Source organism: Protopterus annectens, chromosome 14.part0 (assembly GCF_019279795.1).
Source record: "Protopterus annectens isolate FY-2018-M chromosome 14.part0, PAN1.0, whole genome shotgun sequence".
Lineage (NCBI taxonomy): Eukaryota > Metazoa > Chordata > Ceratodontiformes > Protopteridae > Protopterus > Protopterus annectens.
The window spans coordinates 128,156,956-128,172,586 of record NC_056748.1 but is presented as its reverse complement, the minus strand read 5'-3'; the positions used below and the strand labels follow the sequence as shown (position 1 = coordinate 128,172,586).

Here is a 15,631-nt window from a genome sequence, read left to right as displayed (position 1 = left end):
TCTCTAGTAAATATTAGGACTGTTTTCCAAAGCATTCTTTAGATTAGGGAGCATTACCAAGATATTAAAAATAAAGATCCTAAAGAAAACTTTGCAAAGCACAGTCTCAGTTGTTCTAAATTTGTTGTACTAGAAATAGTCCCAACATTTATTTAAAATCATTGGTTAACAAATTCTGTTTAAAGTGGTTTTAGTTTGTAAATTATATTTCTGAAGAAGTTCTGTGAATAAATTCAGGAACAAAAGCATTAAACGTTTGTATCTTCAGCAGGGTTACTAATGTTTTGGCATTGCCAAGTAGTATAAAACTCTTAGCGATATCTTAAGAATACATTGAAAAGAACAAATGGTTGTAAATACCCCAATGAAATAAAATGGTGGATATTGGCAATAAGTATGGCAAATGTTAATATTGACCAGAAATGAATGAATGTGGGATGGTCATTTAGTTGTTCACTAAAATTATTATTGGTGAGACAGAATGGAAGACTAAAGAAAAACTATGGTTGGTGAATATGTTGACATATTTATATAGGCAGAAAGGATACTACATGGCCTTAAACACATGGGTCAGTTTTTACCATGAAGTAACTTAAGAAGGCAGGGAAGAAACTGACATTTGTAATAATAAAAAAGGATGGATGGCTGTACCATGTTCATAGTATAAATAGTTCTTTGTTTTGTTTAAAAGAGGAAGGGTTGAGGCGGGGGGTGTTTTACTGAAGTTCATTTTAATGTGCTAACTTAAATATGTTTTGCTGTATAATTGAATGACATTGTTAAAATGTTTAAGGGTTCCACTTTGTTTAAATTTGAATGAAGATAAAAAAAACTTCAAGTGAACATAATAGAATAGTGGATCATGAGATTATAATAGGCACATTGCAAATAATTCTTCCTGAGAAGAATATCTCTAAAATACGATTATCATTTTAGTGCGAGCTAATTGTGTGTAACACCTATGTATATATATGCTACATGTGATAAATAAAACCAGGCGTATGTAGGCTTAACCACCAGAGAGTTTAAGAAACGTATTTACAATCATATATTCTTTATTGGCTTCTAGATAGCTATGTTATTATTATTATTATGTGTTTACAAATGAAGCAGTATTCAGCAATAATAGTATTAGGCATGTTTTAATTGATAATACAGTATAAAAATATGATATTAAGATTGCTTAGACTAATCAGTTATCTAATGATATGCTGTTCTAAGTATCTGAGCATTTGCAGTTTTGACATGTTAGTTTTGAGTCTATAGTTTATATATGATTTCTTTTTAAAACTGCATTTTTAATTTTTTTTTTAAAGTGTCTATTTCTTAAATTTGCATTTTAAAACCTGCATTTTAAAACCTGCATTTCTTAAGAAACTTAAAAAGTTTAAATAAAAAAAGAGAAGAACTAATATATTATTCACTATTAATTATTATTATTAATTATTTAATTAAAATTAAAGAAAAAATGAAAGGAAAAAAATTTAGCAATTGCCTTTCTGTATTTTAACACACAATTTTTCATTGAATATTGTAACCAAGAAAACATTACAGTCTGTATGCGAAACAATTTCTCAATAAATTATTCAACATCTGTACATCGTGGTGATCCTTGCTTGTTGTTCCTGGGGCACATTGCAAATAACAGTTAGGGCTGGAATAAAATATGATGTTCTTAAGTATTGAAGAGTTATGGAGATACATCTATGAACAATGTGTTAATATTACTCTAAAGCTAATTGTGATAATTAAAGTTAACCAGTATAAGAATATGATTACCCACCATGGTTGGACAAAAATCTGGACAAACTGTCAAGAAAAAGAAACTTTACGTCATAGTATACAAACTGCCCATCTGGCAGTACAGTACAGTAAAGTACAGATACAAATTAAGATTCTTGAAGTTTATATCTCACCTTAAAAAGGCTAAACAGAGAGTTGAATCCAACTTACCAACGTATACTAGGGACAACAACAAAGAATGCATTTGTAAGCATATCAGAAGTTGCAATGTTGGCAACTGCAATATTATTCTTGTGGGAAATGATGTATCTGTCCCTAATGGCAGGCATATTACTGATGCCTTTTCAAGGTTTTTTTTTTTGAGCAGGTCTCTGTAAGCACACCTAAGTCACCAGTAACAATGCTGGTGGGGAGATTCTCATCAGTTAAAGAAGGGTGGGTCACAGAGTTCTTCAACAAAATCAGAGCTAGTGGTGCTGTTGGTCCAAATGAGTTAAACATTTTTTCTTCTCCCAAATAACAGGTTGTATAGGACCATACCTACTGTATTTATTTCAAATAACTTCAGACAATGTTTATATAGCTGAACTGTAGAAAATATTATTAGACCCATTTTTTATTTATTATTTATTTGTTCTTTGAGTAAGTGACTTGGTCTGTTGACCCTTTTCAACCATGATATGAGCTAAAACAGCAGAAATACATCCTAGACTTTGAATTCAACAACTTTATATACAAAATGTACACATAGCAAAATGCAGAACATAGCAGTGAATGCAGATAGAGTATGATTAAAAGATCCAGTCATATATATAAAATGTAAGCTAAGAAATTTGTAAAATACAGTGCAATTACACATATAATACATAAACTCATATATGTATATGAAATGTTTGTGTATAAGATGCCATGTTAAGGCTGAGAAACATTTATTAAATCCATTCTGTTCTTCATGATAGGAATTTTTAGGGGAGAGACACCAGTGACCAAAAGAAACTGGAGGCATATCACCTTTGCAAGTCTAGCGGGGAAATGTTTTCTGGGAGTTTCCAGAAAAGGAGTACTTGCTAGGGGTTAGCAGATTACAGGCATAAGCCAATACAATTTTTCCAGGGCAGATCTTGTAGTAAATACTTTAATTGGTTTTCATATCCTTCTTGTACATTTCTTGGATATCAGACTGCCAGGGATATTGTTGTTCTTACACCTGGCAAAGATGTTCACTTCAATAACTTCCTCGACCACAACACACACATTATTGATTTGCAGTGTCAGTCCATATCTTGTAAGATGGATAAATACCTAGCTGAAAAATCAAGAGTGCCAAGTCAGAGTCAGAAATAGCTCATCACAAGCCAGTTTTAATGGCACAGATGGATAAAGCCCTGAGTATAGCCTGAGCAATGCAAGTTCATTTAGTGGCTCAGGGGCTGGACAGAGCTGGCAAGGGGACAATGAATGTACACCTTCTGAGAAGGCAGGTGGGATCAGGCATGACTTAGAGACAAGAAGTAACAAAATGAGTTTAGTTATGGATAGATATTCTTCAACAAACTGAGTATAGTTATGGATAGATACTATCCAACAAACTGAGTATAGTTATGGATAGAGGTTCTCCAACCCTAAAGGGTAACATCTTCCTCACACAGTTAGCCAATGCTTGGAATAAACTTTGAACTGACATCAGAATCTCAAAAACACTGAAAGAGTTCTAAAAACAAGATGACCTGTCATTTCAAGAACATGTATGCAAGTAAAGACAGGTGAGAGAAGGGATTTTAAATGAGCTTGAGGCCTTTAGTCCAAAACTTCTTTTCTCGCATCGTATCTGCAACAAGAATGATTTAGTTGCTATTCTTGAGTCATGATACTGAACTAAACATTTTAAAGAGTATTTTAAGAAAATCATGCACAAGTAGTAAATAAAAACAATTTATCACAAAACATGTTTTAGCATATATTATGACTCATTTCAAAAATAGTTAATATAAAGCACACAGCCTGCCTGCAACATAAATCTTCCAGACATAGATGAAGCTGACTCCTATATCTGAAATGTATACAAGTCATCGTTTTTACTATTTTCCCAAGTTTTAACCCACAGTGGGTTATACAAAACTAAAAACTATATTTATTTATTTATTTATTTCATTTATTTATTTTCCATTTGTTAACCGGGACAGTCTGACTGGACCAGGTCCATTTACAGTGGAGGCCCGGTGAGAAAAGCTCCACATATATTAACAGAAATACTAGAATTTAATACATAGTAGTAAAAAACTGATAATAACACATTATAACAGCAAAAATGCAACTAGTAAGACAGAAATGTAAAACAGACAGGATACAGCTCAGCGTTTGAACAAACTAAATACATTTAGCATTGAGAGTCATGACATATATCATGTTAAAATGAAGCACCTATATTAAAGGGATAAGGAAATTATTGGAAGTAAACAACTGTAGTATTTACATCAGGCAAGTAATAAGCCTTTCAACTTTCCACAGAGCTTAAGTAATGTTTTTAGGTTATGCATGGGCAAAGCCAGGTGCTTATGAGATGTGATTTTATAGAGTTTTTGAAGTGTGAGTTGGTGGGGATAGAGGTCAATGATGGGGGGAAGGTTGTTCCAGCTTTTAGCAACAGTGTAGGACAACAGTGCTTTACCAGCAGTATTGTTAGCCCAGGAGATGCATAGAAGTGATGTGTCAGTAGAGCGGTGTGCGATTTGTTGCATAGTAGGTAAGTAGTTGACTTAGTGATAGGGTTTTATCAGGATACTTTAGAATGTTATAGGCAATAACCAGTTGGTGGTAATTTAGTAGTTGAGGAAATTCTAACCATTTTAAGTCCCTTAGAGCTAGACAATTATGGGATCTTAAGGTGGTGCTGTTAGCAAATTTGGCAATATTATTATAGCATGACTCAAGTTTGTCAAGGTCAAGTTTTCTGATATGGGCAAGAACTGGTGCTGCATACATTAGTGTGGACAAAAGGTGAGCTTGGGCTAGGATGATCCGTGCTTGATCTGAGAGGAAGTTTTTGATTCTGTATAATGAGCCCATTTTTTTGTGAACCTTTTTAATGGATTGAGAGATATGGACATCAAAGAGGAGGTTTTTGTCACTCTCAACACCAAGGAATTTGATATGGGCAGAAGGAGAAATGATATTACCATTTTTGGAAGTAATAGAAAAGGAAAGAGGAGCAGACTTTGATTCGTTAGGGGTAAATAAAAGCAATTTAGTTTTATTAAGGTTAAGGATGAGTTGCGTATTTGTGATCCACCTTTCCACAGAGCTAAAGGATTCCTGGGTCTGTTGTTGAAGAATGAAAAGAGAGGGGGCTGAGCAGATTTAAGTCAAATCATCTGCATACTGTATGAGTTTGGCATGCTGGGTGGAGATATGTAGATTGTTAGTGTAGATAGAAAAGAAAAGTGGGCCAGTACTGGACCTTGTGGTACACCTATGAAAGTTGAAAGTAGAGGGGATAGTGCCCCTTGCCATTGGACAGATTGTTGCCTATCAGTTAGATAGTTCTTGAACCATGCAATAGTAGAAGGGGCAATGGATAGGGATGCTAGTGAATCTAATAGTAGGGGGTGTGAGACCATATCAAATACTTTGTAAAGATCCAGAAATATAGCAGATGTATTGCTATAGTTGTTTCTCTGTTGGTTTCTAGATTGGTAAATGAGAGAAGAGTGGTAGTTGTACTGTGGTGTGGCCGGAACCCGTGTTGTGTGGAGGAGAGGAGTTTGTGTGTGTTCAGGAAATACATGACTTGAGAGTGAATACACATCTCTAGCAGCTTGGAGAGGGGGAGACAGAATAGCTGTAGGATGGTAATTAGAGAAGTCAAAGGAATTACCACCTTTATGAAGAGGAATAATGTAAGACACTTTCCACAGTTGAGGGGATGTAGGATTCTTTTATGGACCGGTTTATGAGGAAAGAAACGGTATAGGGTAATGATTCTGCGGCTAGATTTAGGAAGTTGGCAGGTAGATTATCAGCTGCAAAGGTGGTAGGTTTTAATTTCAAAAGTAGTTTTCTAATTTTGGAGGTGGGAACAGGTGAGAGAGTAAAGGGAGGAATGTTACCTAGACACTTGGCTGGGATATGTGGAGGGTTGTTTTTGGACAATTGGCTGGATAGTGCCATTATGGATTCTATGGTATATTTATTGTATAAGGTCAGTAAGCAAGAATTAACATAATTTATACCAATTCCCTCCCAGTAATGGTGACGCAGGGTCCATATAGCAAACATTTATGTAAAACTTGCATTCCTGTATTGCTCTCAATATATACAAAGACTCTAGGGGGTTATTAGATACTAGAAAGGAGGTAATAAAGGGAAAACACATTCCATTTGTTCTCTATCAAACTGCAGAGTTACAATGCAACAATATTGTTAAGGTAAATAAGCGGCTATTCAGACATCCATTTCAATGTAATATATAGTTGAGATGGAATAAATTATAGAGCTTGAAATGATGGCTGCAGATGGTAGGACTCTGACTTGAGAAATATTACATTAAATTATAAAAGAAATAAACATATCATTCAATCAGTAAATATCTGAAGACTTTAAAACAGAAATCAAAATTACCTTTTTTCAATTACGTTTCGGAAATCTTTTGGACTAATTGCATCCATTTTCTTTGTGTCAACTGCCCTGTTAAAAAAATATATATATTTGTAAGAGAGTAGTCGGACTTAGTATTGCTTAGCACTATATTTAATCCAAAAAAGGAGCATGTTCATTGATATGTCTGCCTGACGAGACAAGCTTCTGATCATACAACCCATCACCTTCAACAGTAGTATGCAAGTAACACAGGACATTATTCCCTTCTTAGAACTACTTTTTACTTAATTATTTGTCTCCTAATTGATATATTCCCCAGTCCTTCTGTAAAGTGTGTATAGTTTACTATACGTGAAGCTAATATGTAGTACCTATACTTTCTATGGAGAGCCTGGCAAACTATCAGTGAATAGAATGCAGAATAGCAGATAAAAGTAACAGAATCAGATAAAAAAAATGACTGCAGAGGAAAGCAACAAAATCAAATACAAGCAATAAAAATCAGACAAAAGCAAAAAAAAACAATGACTGCAGTTAAAAGCAACAAAATCAGATAAAAGCAGCAACCAGATAAAAGCAATGACAGTTAGAGATATGCAATATTCCGATATAAGCTTTATTTAAACATGTGAAATTCCTGGGGGCATACAAAAAGAATTTTCCTGTACCTGTTGGTATAATCTCATGTCATTATTTTAGTAAATAAGGGGAACATAAAAATGAATTATCTGCACTACATCATTGAACTCTGTGAACATAAAACATGAATTATTGTACCTGGTGATATAATCCTATGCCAGGAAATCAGTTAGCAATGGGAAAATAAAAAAGGGATTATCCACACCGGACACCAACATAGTTCACAAAGTTGTCTACCAAAATTGAGTATTAAGCAAAAAATAATTAGGGAAAAGGCCCCAAACTACAAACACTTTTTAAATATTGATACTATTAACTTTAAACTTTTCAAGTGCTGTTGGGTTTTAGTTAGGACAGAGCAAAATTCTGAGACAAAATGATAGGTGCCCTAAAAATATGTACAGTTGTCAGGTATGCCGGATTGTACTATCCTGTGCTAGAACACTAGGAACATAAAAAAGAAATTGCCCATACCTGGTGGTATACCCTGTGCTTAGAGCATTAGTGAACACTGGAAACATTAAAAAGAATAGCATGCACTTGATGGTAAATCCTATGCTAGAATATGAGTGAGCACTGGGAACATTAAAAGAATTGTGCGTACTTGTTAGTAAAATCCTGTGCCAGAACATGAGTGAGCACTGGGGAACATTAAAACACTAGGAACACAAAAAGGAATTGCCCATACCTGGTGGTATAACCCTGTGCTTAGAACATTAGTGAGCACTGGAAACATTAAAAAGCACTGCCTGTACTTCATGGTAAACCCTTTGCTAGAACATGAATGAGATCTGGGATCATTAAAAAGAAAAGAGTGTACCTGATGGTAAATCCTATGCTAGAACATTAGTGAGCACTGTGAACATTAAAATAATTCTCTGCACCTGATGGTAAATCCTATGCTAGAACATGAGTGAGCACTGGGAATATTAAAAGAATTGTCTGTACCTGATGGTAAATCCTATGCTAGAACATTAGTGAGCACTGTGAACATTAAAATAATTCTCTGCACCTGATGGTAAATCCTATGCTAGAACATGAGTGAGCACTGGGAATATTAAAAGAATTGTCTGTACCTGATGGTAAATTCTATGCTAGAACATGAGTGAGCACTGGTAATATTAAAAGAATTGTCTGTACCTGATGGTAAATTCTATGCTAGAACATGAGTGAGCACTGGGAATATTGAAAAGAATTGCATATACTTGATGGTACATCCTATGCTAGAACTTCCATAAGAATAGCTCTTACTATTTATTGACCCTTTTTCAGGAGAACCCTTGAAGGTACAGCCTCTTGCTGCATCTAAAATGTATTGCTGGCATGTGTAGAGTTCCATATCTCTCAACCTCTTAGCTCAAAAATCTGAACATATCCAAAAGTAATGGGGCAGGGCAAAGCCCCCAAAATAAGGAAAAATTGTAAATATTGTACTTATAAACTTAAAAGTTGCTACAATAACAGGTTTTGCATCAACATGCAATTTCAGAAGGCTTTGACATCTCAAAGTCAAAGTAAACTTTATTGTCATTTAGAACTGCACACACATAGCCTAAGCGAAGTTTTGTGCATCAGCTCAGTTCTTGAGATTACAAAGGAAAGTGAAACAACACATACAAGTAGAGGAAAAGATAACTAACAAATATAATACTACTCCCAATACACACAAGAAAGAGCAAAGATGTTTACCAGCACTCATACAAAAAGAATACTATCTCCTGAATTAAATTAACTACCCTATTTAAAGTAAAACTAAACACACTACAGATTGAACAAAACACACTACAAGTCTGAAACTTAAAGGTCTCCCATTGTTCAGTGACTTCATTCCTCAGTGATTTGCCATAAAACTAAAAATTTTTATGAGGAACAAACTAAAAATATGAGGTAAAGATCGGGGGATTCTGTGAAAATCTTGACAGTTGAGAGGTATTCATCTAATCAAGCAGCTTTCAATGAAACCCAGTCAGAGAGATCTGATGTATTGATTTGCACTGAGAATTTTTTTACACTTGTTCCCTAAACCCCAACACCGGCTTATTTAATAGAATTAACTACAAAGTCAAATAATATTGAGGTAAATGATAACAGCCTTTGATAAGTGCCAAATCATTTAGTCAGGTTTGGTAGATTAGGTTTCTCTGAAAGGTGACTCAGTCAGATAACCAATTATCTATATAAACCCAACATAATTTTGTCTTGATATGGCAATAAACAACTTCATTACTATACTTTGTCTTTCTTTTAGACCACTTGATGCTTGAATCATGTTGCACATTTACTTTTCCAGGATAATTATTTGCAGTCTGCAGTTCATCTTTTGCTGTAGAAGATTTGGATTCCTTTTATGAATGAGTGAGAATAAAACATGTACAATTAAAATTCTGTGTTATTGAAGGAGTACAGGTTGGATATTGTGCAGCAAATAGGGTTTCACATTTCGTTTCCTATATCTGGCACTTCAGTATTTTAGACAAATTCTGTTTAATCTTTGATTAAGTTCTCTGTGCCAACCTTTGTTTTCTATGCAAGCAATAATACCCAACTGGGTGGGTGTTGCTATGTAAATACCCACCGAGGGTGTTATAAGGCCCGATGCCACAGGTGGAATTTCTCTATATCCCTGGAAGGATGTTATTTACACAGTAACACACACCCTGGAGGGCATTATTGTGCTTACTGAATAAGCTGTCTTTAAAATTGCTCTTACTTACTTATTTTTTCTTATTATTATATTACTTTTGTATATATTTTTGAATGTTTCAGACTTCCTGTAGTATATGTAAATAGTGTTGAAGGAAGTATTTTACATCCAAAATATAACATTTTCAAAAAATATCCCTTACTCCAAAACTGTGTGGTTAGCTGCCAGTCATTAGGGATTGAAGTCACTAAATAATGACATACATTTGAGTTTCAGACTTCATTTCCTTGAAAATTTGTGCTAACTCAAATCCTGTTATTTAAGCTACTTTGTCATTTTAAAAGAGCAACATTTAAAATCTCTTCCTGTTTTTGAGCCTATGTTCCCCTTTATTTTAAGCTTTATCTAGATTTCTTAAACTAAAGAGATTGAGAGGTATGCAAACCTCTTTAATGCTGATGCCAGTGGTCGATCTCAGTCTCTGTCTAACACAGACACACACACACAGACACTTGCGCTTCAGAAAATGCATGCTAACAGAAATCCTGCTATTCAAGCAAGAGCAAAATCTGTTCCTATTTTGAGCCTTTGTTCCCCTTTATTTTAGGATTTATCAAGATTTCCTGAGCTAAGTGGTCGAGAGGTATGCAAACCTCTTAACTGCAGCTGCTGCCACTGCTTGATTGCTGTCCTTCTCACACACACACACACACACACACACACACACACACACACACACACACACACACACACACCATGCATGAAGCACACATACAATCATATGCGCAGACAGAAACATAAACATACACACACACACACACAAACACACACAAACACACACACGCATTTCATGCACGAAACACACATACAATCATATGCGCAGACTGAAACAAACATACACACACACACACACACACACACACACACACACACACACATGCACACACTTCTTTTTTGTTTCACTTACATTTACACTCACTAAATAGCAAAGCTGATTGATCTCACTCTCACTTTTATCACGCATACACTCATACACATAGAGACATAAACAAGCTCACTTTTCTGTTTTCTTTTTTCTATTTTATACTCGCTAAACAGCAAAAGCACTGCTTAGTGAATGGAAACTAAAGGCAGCCATTATCTGTCTTTCTTACTGAACTCCTTGGCAGCTTAATACGCTGTCATGAAGCGGTGGACTCATTTATCAGCAGGCATTACCTGTAGATTAATACCCTGGTGGAGAATGAGCCCACCACTTTGCAGCAGCATACTAACAGCCACAGATTCACCAGGAAAGAATGCCATAGTTGAAGCACAGTTACTTTTCCTACCTACACATATTAAAGGTATAGCACATATAGTCCTTACATCTTTGTACCAACATTAATTTTCAACACTTTCACATTGAAAGAAAAGGTATAGTGTGAAACTACATTCACTTCTCTTATGCATCTTATTAAAGGTGTAGTACACATATTTCATACTACAATGAAACAATGGTAACACTTTTTCTTACAAGGCAATTTTTACCAGAATTAGGTTGTATGTACTAAGTTGGTGAAGCAAAATGTAGTAAAAACAAAGACATCACATAAATACCTATTATTGCTATCATTATAATTCATTTTTCTTCACCTAGTACAATCATACACACATTCTGGCAATGCACTGATGTTGGAAATAGTGAGTACAATAGCTACATTATCTCTTGCTTGGGTGAGTTTACGGACAGGCACTGCATTGCTTAATTAGCCAAGTGAACCCTTTCTGATGTATTGCCAGCATAGATACCATACCTCTGCTTTACATCATTAAACCCACCAACACAAAGCAATAAACATCCCTTACAAACTGTTAAACACAATGCTGTTTTTTTCCCACCTTCTTTAAAAATCAAATTATACCCTTAGGTCTGTTGTGCCTTCTTTTATGCACTATTCACTTTCTCTTCTTTGAGTCTTTGCTCTTTTAGATTCATAGGTTCACTAGGGTTTCTTTTTTTAAGCTTAGCCATGTATCCCAAATCTCTGACAAGTTCTGGTACCCTTGATAAGTATAAGCAGGGGCTTGGGAGGTAAAACATTTACAAGAAGGGGTCTGGGAGATGAACCATTTACAGGCTGCCTATGTCTATTAAAGACCAAACCAAGAATGAATTTACTGTTCATCATCCAAGTGTTCAAGTTACACTTTAATTTGGTTAGGAAAGAACTCTGCTTCACATGGATGGGAGCCAATTCCAGAGAAGGGGTAGTCTCTGGGATACATACCTGTCTCTCAAGTAGGTCCTGTTTATATCACAGGCAAGGTTTAAGTCTTTAGAATGGGTAATTTTGGAGCTGGTTATTTTGAGGATATGCAGAAGGTCCATCAGAGTGCGGTATGACAATGCCATGTATGCCAGGAATAGATTTCACCTCAAGATCTTGTAGGAAACAGAATACAGGGACAGGGTTTTGAAGCAGTCCGCATAGAACATAATACTTGTACATGTATTCTTTTAGTGAGGAACCTCTGTGGATGTTCCATATGTTGGATGTGCCTGGTTAGGTATGTACCAAAGGGGACTCTGTGCTCAATAACAACTCTGTTGAATACTGAATACAGTGAAACAATGACCTCCTTAGACCTAGATGCCATACCTATGTTTATACATTGCACAACATAAAATTATTTCCTCACTACTGTACACATGAGATGTTTCAAGGTTAGATTGTCTACATGTGTCCCCAACTCCTGGACTGCCGGGTCAGCTCTTAGGGGTGTGTTGTCAATATGATAGTTACCTATGGTGAATAACTTCCCAAAGAATACTATTATGCATTTCTTGCCATTTAGTTTTAGTCCTTGGCTCTCACACAAGGTATTTCTCTGTGTTAGCCCTTCCTGGAGAACAGAAGTGTTAGTGGGGGATTATATGACTGCTCCTAATTTGGAGACATCTGCAAATTTGTTCAGACAGAGACCCTTGACATTGACCTTGACTTCAGAGTACTAAATGCCAAAAAGGAGTGGTCTCAGGACCAATCCCTGAGGGAATCTGCTTGTGATTGGCCTCTTTGTAGAGGTGGACTCCCCAATTCTAACTTCTTAGGTCTTGTCTGTGAGCCAGCTGACCATCCACCAGGTGACATAAGGATTTATACCTAACCTGAGTTTGTCAACAATGCCCAAGTGGGGTATTGTGTCAAATGCTTTGGTCAAGTCAAGGAATTGTGAACCACTTTGCCCTCATCCACTGCTTTGGTGACTTTCTAAAAGAAGTCCACTAGGTTTAGTAGGCATGACCTACCCTTAACAAATCCAAACTGGGTTGGGTCCAGTGTCTGGCGGTTTCCTGTCATTATTGATCATTTACATGACAATTCTTTCCATGACTTGCATATGAGACTAGTATAACTTATAGGTTTGTAGTTTCCAGGGTCTGTAGATGGCCCACCTTTGTGTAGAGGGATGACTGTTACTGCACTACATTCATTACACACAGTCTGTTTGGAGGCTATTTTAAATAGTGATTACAGAAGGCCTGATAGGTCATATTCCCTGCTGTTTAGAAGGCATCCTGAGATATTGTCTAGGACCATTGATGACTGTCCTTAGAGAGCATTGAGAACCTGTCCTCTAGTGATAGTAGGGCAAGTTATATTTGACGGTATTTGCCGAGGAAGGTTGAGGGAGAGAAAGGAGGACAAAGATAGAGCTGAATTTAGCTACCAGTAGGCTTGCTGTATCTTCTGGCTTACTATAGGTGGCTCGGTTAACAATGAGTTGTCCACACAATTGTGTATTGTCTTTCAAGTTGCAAGACATAGCTAAAGAATGCCTTGTGGTTGCCCTTGGCCTGGGAGGCCAAATCTACCTGGAATTTGGCTTTGGTAGAGTTTATTTCTGCTCTGAGTTGTTTGCTTAGTTTGATTAAAGTGCTTTTATCTTGCTAGGTGCTGCATCTCCTAATTTTTGCCATGGTTTTCTTCCTTCTGTTATAGAGCCTATTGATTTTGTGATTCTACCAGGATGGCTTGTTTTTTGAGTTAGTTCTGTACTTATTCTTGGTGGTACAGCTGCTTCGATACAGTTATAAACATAACTGTAAAGGGTTTCTATGAATAGTTCTGAGTAGGCAGCAGTGTTCTCAGGGCTTATGGGGCTTGAAATTCTGTTTAAGTTATCACTTAACAGTAGGAAGTTAGCCTTAGAGTAGTTCCTAAACATTCCAGGATTCACCGGGGCTCTGGGTTTTACTTTTACTTCAAGGAGTCTATTTTGTTGTCTGACCTTACCAGAGAAGACATTACACTATGGGGTTTGTAACATTCTCGCATATTATTGAATACCAGATCCAGTATGTTTGCACCACTGGTTGGTGTACTGACAGTCTAGTCAAGGGAGTAAGTCTTTACAAAATCCAGGAATCTCTGTGCCTGCACATTTGGTGTCATATATGATTCTCAGTTAATAGTAAGTCATTTAAGTCACCAATGAATATGGTAATGGGGTGGATGATGAGTGCTTCCAGTAAGTTTAAATACATGTTATGAGTTCCCTGTATCAAAGAGGGGGATCTATAGCTTGCAAGGAAATGGTGTGGGAATTTGCCTACAGTGATTTGAACATGGAGTTAATAATCCTTACTCAGACCTAGCCTTCACTCACACATACATCTGGTAGTCTCGCTTCAAAAAACCTAAGTATTGCACATATAAAGTATTAATACCAAATTAGAGCTCCTTGAATCCCGATTCTTTCAGAATGACCCAGGTATTTTAGTATTTGGGTTCAAAAACCTGGTTGAAAATGAATATAGGTCTTACACCTTCATTTAAGCAGCAGTTTTACTTGCTTCAAGATGACCAGGCAGACAAGTACACAACTGAATGGTCATGGTTCTATTTAAGACAAAACTTAAGGCTACTCAGCCTCTGGAAGGTCTCCATCTGAAACTAATTCTAAATGAGTTTTAATTCAAACTGATTTATGTTGTTGCTAGTCTATATATCCAAGCGGCTTACATCCTGGCCCTATCCTTAATATGGTTAATTCACTTCTAGAAATCCTATTCACCTGATCTTCAAAAAATACCTCCCCACAAATATGCTCATTCTTAAACAGAATCCTTAACAATGCACCTAATAAATCTGCATTCCTCAGTGTTTGCTACCTAACACTGTTAGTGACCACTACCTATCGCTTATTGTTTCTTCAGGCATATTAATGCCACATTTTGATTAAAGGTCATTCATTTCTTCCAGATAAAGACATATTGCTATTGTTCTGTTAGCTTGTATTGGCTGGATCACACTGTTGCAAATATGAGAATGTTGACTCAGCTCTACACAATTACCCCTACTCCACTCCCTATCCAAAGACTCACTCTACCCAATAAAACAATATCCCATATAGGGCAATAAATGCCCAAGACTCAACCACCAACTCCATGCAGGAAGCAATGTGTAAATGTTGGAACATGCTAGGCATATACAAAATTTTATCAAAACGTTTAGCCAGAATAATCACCAAAGGTGTCAAATTGATGCCCATAGACAAAAGGATTTCCTTGTTAAAATTCACTGGTTTAAAATGAAATTATTTTTCTTCTGATATTCGGCTTCTGATTTTACTTCCTTAAGTACATACGCTGAATATTCCTTTTTAGTAGCCTCTGTTGAGATCCTAAAGACCCACTTTATAGCCCTGTTGTCTCCTCCCTTTTTTTGAAAAATCCTTCACCCCCTTAAAAAATAATGTTTTGTATCCTCTTGCTGCCTTCCTACAGTCTCACTTTAGAATAGTTTCCCTTGTGGAATACTGCATGCATTTCTAAAGAAAATTCTGGCACTGCCTCACAATACTGAGTCATTTTACAGCCCAAATTTCTAAAAGAAAAGCATCATCTTTCATCTCAGAAGTGACTCGTATAGAAAGAACTGACAAGACAATAGGTAAAAATTAAAAGAATGCAACAAGTATACAATACTGCATTGAACTAATACAATTGTACAATAGCAATAA

General features: G+C 36.1%; 1 protein-coding gene across 1 annotated transcript in view; it reads right to left on the bottom strand.

Moving 5' to 3' along the window:
- Positions 1 to 15,631, bottom strand: part of LOC122788631 (EF-hand calcium-binding domain-containing protein 6-like) — a 516,700-nt gene that overhangs the window by 14,535 nt on the left and 486,534 nt on the right. The window contains exon 11 of the mRNA XM_044055530.1: positions 6,361 to 6,426. Coding sequence (XP_043911465.1) covers positions 6,361 to 6,426 — 66 coding nt within the window. The remainder of the gene's footprint in view (positions 1 to 6,360; positions 6,427 to 15,631) is intronic.